General features: G+C 40.2%; 1 protein-coding gene across 2 annotated transcripts; it reads right to left on the bottom strand.

Annotated features, from left to right (window-relative positions):
- Window positions 1–459: 459 nt before the first annotated feature.
- lamp1b (lysosomal associated membrane protein 1b) lies at window positions 460–5224 on the bottom strand. Of its 2 annotated transcripts, XM_026145090.2 has the most exons (7): window positions 5094–5224; window positions 4780–4877; window positions 3063–3238; window positions 2844–2972; window positions 2656–2722; window positions 720–887; window positions 460–635 (listed from the first exon to the last, which is right to left on the bottom strand). In XM_026145090.2, the coding sequence occupies exons 2-7, from the start codon at window positions 4838–4840 to the stop codon at window positions 496–498; spliced, it is 741 nt and encodes a 246-aa protein (XP_026000875.1). In that variant the 5' UTR covers window positions 4841–4877; window positions 5094–5224; the 3' UTR covers window positions 460–495. The 2 variants fall into 2 exon arrangements, with proteins under 2 accessions (XP_026000875.1, XP_080147174.1); XM_080291048.1 differs by lacking the exon at window positions 5094–5224 and having other exon boundaries at window positions 4780–5087.
- Window positions 5225–7417: the final 2193 nt, after the last annotated feature.

Below are 7417 nucleotides of genomic sequence, written 5' to 3'. Positions count from 1 at the left end.
AACTGTCGGACGTAGTTTAAGTATAACTGGCAGAAATATTCCCTTTGTAACAGCAAACCTCATTTTATGCTGGACCAATAAAAATGGTCATTCCATAACAGACAAACCCCAGTTTCTAAATCCCCAAATCCCTCAAAATTCCTTTCATAGAAATCATAAATAGCAACTCGAGGACTATAATTGATCCTCTGCAAACATGCATCCCCTCCTTTACATAGTACCAGTGAGAAGTTGGCCTCATTTCATTACAATCTTCTAAATAATTCCCTTTTTTAAGAAAGAGCGGGTCAGTTCAGAAAGCACATATGAACCTCAACAAGGTGATAATAATTAGTGTTACTTATGAGGGCAAAGAACAGCACAGACACACAGAGGCAGGGAGAGAAACATGGAGGGGAAGAGGGGCGAGCTTCAAGTCTCGAAAGACAGTGGTTAATTTTCAGGTAGGGTAGGGCCGCGTTCAGGCCTCTGACAACATGTGAGTAAGGAGTGACCTCAGATGCTCTGGTAGCCAGCATGGCTCCTCTTCCTCCCAATGAGGTAGGCCAAGAGCACGATGGCAACGAGCCCCGCTAAAGCTGCTCCGACTACAATGGGGATCAACATGTCATCTTCATCCAGCTGGCATTCCTCAGCTGATAGACAGAAAAGGACACGTGAGAAAGGACAAGGAGGAGATGATGTGTTTTGATCACACTCTACTAGGCGGAAGTGTTTACCTGCTCCAAACTGATCTCCTTTAACGGCGAAAGGCTGCACCTGCAACTGGAAGGTGTTGATGGACAAATTCTGGACCACGTTTAGAGTTTGCTCGTCACGGCAGTAGTACGAGTACCCCACGGTTCCCCGCAGGTAGTCCAGACTGCTGTTATGGCCTGAAATATGCTCTAAAGCAGAAAACAGAATGGACATGAGAAGTGTATCAAGTGCGAAAACAGATTCATATAAGAAGGGAAAAAAATGATTATGAGAGAGAAATTTAAATGAACTACATGTTAATAAAGTTCAGATTCGGTGTGTTTGTTGATCGGTTATCTTCTGGTAAATGAAATTTAAATCAATAAAGTGTGTCTTACAGTTTGAGGTAAGCCCACAATGCTTAAACCTGCCCGCATTTTCTGCATGACCTGCAAATGTGTCAGTGCACGGAAACACTACAGTTTCAGTTTCACTGTGACTTTAACACAAAGATAAGGACTTAATTTTGCATACTGCTTTTTTCCAACTTCACCATAATTACTACAAAACTACAACCTGTAGTCTGTTGTAATGTATGTGACCTCAGTAAACAATGAATTAAGAGACACCACAGCAGAACAACATTCTCGCTAATCTGAGCGATGAAAGCTGCTTTAAATTCACTGAAGAGAGCCAGTTTACAGCTCCATTTTTTTTTTGTGGACTCTGCTAAAGTAGCTTTCTGTGACTCACATTTCAAAATCATTCTTAGTTATTTTATACTATGTCTTGGCGCTTCCCTTCAATTCATCATCTGTCTGAAACAAGGCATTTTTTAATTCCCACTGTCGCCAAGTGCTTGCTCATAAGGATTCATCTGATTGTTGGGGTTTCTTCCTGAATACTGTAGGGTCTTCATCTTGCAGTATAAAGCACCTTGACAGTGCAGGTGACTGAGGTGACCACTGTTGTAATTTGGTGCTATTACAATAAAACTGAACTAAACTACAAATGAATCCAATTGAATCCACTTGAAGTGTGACAGACTTCAAGTGGTACCGATTGATGATCAAAAACAATTCTACTGTCAACTGCATGACCAATATCATAACATCTGTCAGCACGCAGTGAGCTTGTGAAAAACAATATTTATAAATGGCTATTGAAACACAATTGTGCTCCGTTGTTGCACTGGGAAATGTGCGGTGTGCAGCTCAGGAGCAAAGAAATCCAGCTAATTTGTTTAATCTGAACAAACACCAAACAAACGTGAACTCTGACCGCTGTGACAACTGCCTACGTCACCAAAAGAAACAAGGTGTCCAGCCGGTATCTGGGAGACAAGGAAAAAGTTGTTATCTGTGTCTGAATTCACTGAATTAGTTCACATGCATCCAAGGTGATGCTACAGAAAGAAACCTCTTTCATAGAAATGGATTCCCATCCAAGCACACACACTCAGTGGGTATTTTAAAACTTGAGCAGCTTGGTGTAGGTGAGCAATACAAGAAAACAGCAATGCTTTGTTGTGCTTTGCTGCAAATAACTCAGATCTAAGAAAATCCTTGATGTATTGATGAAAAGAGGTACAGAATACACACTGACATTTGAACCATTTAAACCCCGCCTATATTGCTATGTCCACTGCACTTCCCTCGAACCAATGAGCAAGTGCAATGAACGCTGTGTCCATTTTGGAAGCACCTTTACACCATGATGCGGCTTGGTCTGACATCAATGCAAATGCATTTTCAATGTGTTTTAGTCGGCTTCAGATCCCATCACAATATTACTGATTAGACAAGGACCTGAGCAACACATGACCACTCACACCTAGTTTATACATATACATGTGTGTGTGTGTGTGTGTGTGTGTGTGGACTACACTGAAGAGTAGGTCACAAAATAGGTTGCACACATGTTCATTAATCAGATACAGACTACCTGGATACAACCTAAGAAGTCGAGGAGCCTCACCTTTCATGTCCGGCCAGGCCGCTGACACGTTCACTTCACTTAAGTGGTACTTGTTGGATGTGGAGTTCTAGTGGAAAAAACAAAAGCACAGCCAAGTGAGCGCCACTGCATTAGAGCAGGTTAACTTCAAGCTCCAGCTGCCATCTAGTGGCTTCTTTAGGAAGTACATGATGAAAACAGAAACTCACCATTGTGAAGACAAAAATGAGGTTGGTTTTAACAGCATCCACTGTGAGCTGCAGGGACGCGATCTCAGAATCACATGATCCAGAGTGCTTTGTCAAATTGGGTTGTAAGTTCATCACATCCTGGACAACCTGTAAAGAAAATCATGAAATGTTATTTGTCCAAATACTTTTAACCTGCGGCATTCGCCTATCAGTTACGTGCGGGTTTTATTGCGGCACCTTTTTCTGGGAGGTGGAGTTGTATGAAATGTTGAGCTGGAGGCCCATGTATGCCATTAAACAGATGGTGCCGTTATTCGTGATGTTGTAGTGTCCTCTTTCAGGTCTTCCGGGTTCTTTGTGTGGTGCGGGAGTGGGCGGGGCAACAGTAGCAAAGCCCTGGTGCAGGACAGTCACTGCAAAACACAATCGTTTACAAGTCAAAGACTACAAAGCTTCAAAATGTCCAAAAATAAAAATAAATATGAGATAAACATTGATATTAATAGTATGCAGTAAATAAAAAGGGCCCACAGTCAATTTTCACCTTGTGCCATTACTTGAATCAATTTTGGTGCCATCGAATACAACTTTTTTGTTTTTAAGTGTTCCATATAGCCTAAGTGTTCCAAAAAGCCTCTATGTGTGAACACATGGCTACATGTTTAGGACTACTTTGTTTTCCCCAATTACTCACCGAATCAGATGGTTTACAAATGAAAAGGTAGAAATTTGACCCATCAATGAGCTGATAATAAAAGGAAAAGAGTAGCCTCCTACATCAAAAGATTATTCTAGCAACTTCAAATCTGAGACAGAAAATTAAAAAGGAGTTGAGTGGGAAGTAAAAAGGGCTTGAGCTCAGTTATTTTCTTCTCAAATTAATGTGTGGATTATGTTGAATATTAATTTTCTTGTTCTATCCAACCAACAGGCAAAACTCTGAAACAACATGAATGCAGTGGTTGATTCGGCTTTTAAAGTATAATATTAAACTAGTACGTGTGATTTTAAAAAAGAACTATCATAAATTAAAGTTTTGAGACTTTAAGAGTGTCTTCTGTTTATGGTGTATGGCTTTATTTTAACTTCAGTGTGCATCATTTGCCTTTTCAGTGCTTTTTCCTCATTCATCTGCCAAGCTTGGAAAGGTTATTTGCATTTACTGTAAACCATGACTATCAAGAACATCCTTAAACAACTGGTTTGGGTTCAAATGCGCTGTATACAAGTACGAAGTTGGAAATTCCAACCTCCTGGTTTGGCCGGCATGGAGTACTTGACGAAGGTACTTTCATCTGCTCCCTCAAGGGGGGGACTACAGCAAATTCAGCAAATATTCAACTCAAAAAGAACTTAAGCACTGGACCGTTTTATGTGTCCTAACCCATTTTAAATTTTATGTGTATGTAATTACTAGCACACACACACACACACACACACACACACACACACATACATATATAAACTTAAAAATCGCCACTAAAGAAAACCTCAAAAACTGACAACATTGTAAAACCAGAACGTGAAGCCTCATAGTAAATCTAAACACCCCCTTACATACAATAACTGATCACCCATAACCATAATCATTCATCTTTACACCTAATTTGGTGTAAGCTTCTTTTTAGGCACAAATGCTGTATGTATGTGCCCTAGATTTCCTTGGTACTAGACAAAGAACAGGTAATAAGGAAGAAAACACCCAAACGACGCTTCAGCACATTCGTTGTCATCTATTTTCGCAGCATAAGGCGGCACTCAAGTTCGTTTAAGTGTTTAAAACGCTGATTTTACCACAGCAACACTTTAATTATTTAGTTAAACCAATAAGTTTTAAACCATTAGCGTGTAGCGTTAGCAGCGTTGGTGTAAACGTTGGAGTCCTGCTAATTTCAGATCTTCGGATTTTGTAATCTTGTTGCTAATGTGAACTAAACCGAAACAAAATACTCACCGAAAATGAGGAGTGGCGTTACTCCCACAAACCATGACTGGACACGACAGATTTGCACCATGTTTCTGTTGTTTCCCTCGGGATGGCTCAGCACTTGTCTGCGCGAAATCACAGAAGCACAACAACAAACAGGGCGCAGGGAGTTAGCTAATGTTAGCAGTCGCTGGGCTAGCTCGGCTAATGTTAGCGTCACAACAACGGCAAGAAAACAGACGAAAGTCTCGCGAGCTTATCTGGAGCAATGACAAAGCGCTTCTCTTGAAAACAAAACCCTCAACGGCTTCTGGCTACGTAATTCCAACTTGCTTCTTTACCTGCTAGCTCTGCGGTTAACTGCACTCGCCTTCAGCACTTAACAAAAACACTGGCACGATCATGTGACACGAGTGTTCAGAAACACCCAGAAAGTCACGTGTTTTCTAATGCAGCCCCACACAACCTGTTTATTTCTCGAACAGAAGACTTAACTTAAGGGTCGATACATGTTTTTCACATCTGTGTAACAGATAGCTCTTGGTTTAAGGTAACGTAACTATAATAAAATATACATTTAAAGCAACCATTCCGTGTTTAAAATTCTACTTTGGTGCAGAAGGAGAACATCATCACCCTGAAGCATTTAAAAAAAATAGTCAAGTTCGTTTATTTATACACAGTGCTGTGAAAAACTATTTGCCCCTTTCCTGATTCCTAGGTTTTTTTTTAAAGTTAATTCGTTATTTACGTAGTTATTTGTCACACATGTTTCAGATCATCAAACTAATTTTGATATTAGACAAAGAAAGATAAATACAAAAGCAGTTTTAAATGATAATTTAATTTATTAAGGGAAAGAAGCTATTCAAACCTACCCAGCATATATGAGAAAGCAATTCACCCAACCTTTGTTAAAACATGATTTAAGTGTGATTGATGACTTTTTTTTTGGAAAGCAGTCTTCCATTTCACTGATCTCATGCAAGCCTCATTGCTGCCAGACCTGCTGAATCAATCATCCCTTAAACAGAACCTGTTTGACAAAGTGAAGTAGGTTAAAAGATGTCAAAAAGCAATGCACATAAGAACATAAAGAAACAGCTCAGAAACAAGTCCCTGACACCTATCTGTCTGGAAAGGGTCACAAAGCTATTTAAGTTTTTGGACTGCAGTGAATCATGGTGTGAGACCTGTTATCAACAAATGGAGAAAACTTGGAACAGTGGTGAACCCTCTCAGGAGTGACTGGTCTACCAAAATTACTACAAGACCACATTGGTGACTTGTCTAGGAGGTCACAAAAAGCTCAGAATAACAATTTAAGAACCGCAGGCCTCACATGTCTCAATTACTGTCAGAGTTCATGATTCAACAATAAGAAAAAGCCTGGGTAAAATGGCATTGGGAGTGATCTATGGTTAAAACCACCGCTGACCAAAAAGAGCATAAAGGCTCCTCTCACAGTTGCCAAAAATCATCTTGATGATCAAAGACTTTTGGGAAAACATTTTGGAAACTGACAAGATCCCCCCCAACAGTCAAACATGGTGGTGGCAGTATGATAGTCAGGGGCTGCTTTGCTCGTTCAGGATGACTTGCTGTAATTGATGGAGCCATGAATTCTGCCCTCTACCAGAAAATCCTGAATGACAATGTCCAGCAATTAGCTTGTGCCCAGGAGTTGCACTTGGGTTATACAACAGGCCTATGATCCAGAATACCAGCAAGTCCATCTCTGAATAGCTCAACTTCTTAAAACATTTTTAGGCAGCAAGTGTAGCTGAGGTAAAACAGCAGTGATGTGCTGTCTTTTCTTTGTACCAGTTAAGAAAGGAACGAGGTGCATTTTGAACAATCTACAAACAAGATGCAATGTAATCCTGTATACAGGGAACTGCAGTAGTCAGGCGATAAAGGTGTTTTTAATTTAACAATGGTTTTCAGTTGGTAAAAGCCTTGACAACATTTCTGATTTGATAGTTAAAAGTAAATTAACTATCCATAAAAACACCAAGATTTTTAATAGTTTGGATATTTCCAGATAAAGAACTCTGTGAGGATGTTTGTGGGGCTTGGGCAGACTTCATAAAACAACTGAAACAGTTTTGTTATTTTATTTTTCCACGAGTTCAGATCATTAAAACAGTCATAGGTTCTTTATAATGTGATAGAACAGTACAATATATAAAGCTGTTCACTTTTAAGTGTAGCAATAATATATAAATTGGTATCATCTGCATAACAGTAATACTAAATTTTGTATTTCTCAAAGAGAGGGGTAAAATATGCAATAAAAATTTTAAAAAAGACCTAAACTGGATCCTTGATGGATAACCCAGTTAATGGATGTGTGCCACAGCTGGCACATGAAGGCTTAACTGATGGCACGGCCCGATGGCCATAGCTGGACTGGCCATCGGGCATACCGGGCATTTGCTCGGTGGGTCGATGGTGATTTTTCGTTTTTATGGGCCGATTTTAATTATTTTTTTTTTGTAACAGGATAAACAATGAATGGTGGTGGATTGTCCAGATGCTGGCCGATGTGTAAAAATAACTCAGTTGTTTGGTGGTTGCTGTGGCGGAGCTCCCACAGAGGCCAGCAGGTGGATGAGTGAAAGGGGAGGCAGGAGGAGGAGAGACCCGAGGCGGCTGCCGGTCC

The sequence above is a fragment of the Astatotilapia calliptera genome, chromosome 16 (assembly GCF_964374335.1).
Source record: "Astatotilapia calliptera chromosome 16, fAstCal68.1, whole genome shotgun sequence".
Taxonomy (NCBI): Eukaryota; Metazoa; Chordata; class Actinopteri; order Cichliformes; family Cichlidae; genus Astatotilapia; species Astatotilapia calliptera.
This window is presented reverse-complemented; position numbering and strand designations above follow the sequence as displayed.

What these genes read in the sequence shown, in the direction of transcription:
- lamp1b (XM_026145090.2), bottom strand. Translation starts at nt 4,840, where the DNA reads ATGGTGCAAATCTGTCGTGTCCAGTCATGGTTTGTGGGAGTAACGCCA. An exon ending in TCATTTTTGTCTTCACAATG is followed by an intron (nt 2,723 to 2,843) that starts GTGAGTTTCTGT and finishes TTTTTCCACTAG; the next exon opens with AACTCCACATCCAACAAGTA. An exon ending in GGCCTGGCCGGACATGAAAG is followed by an intron (nt 888 to 2,655) that starts GTGAGGCTCCTC and finishes TTTCTGCTTTAG; the next exon opens with AGCATATTTCAGGCCATAAC.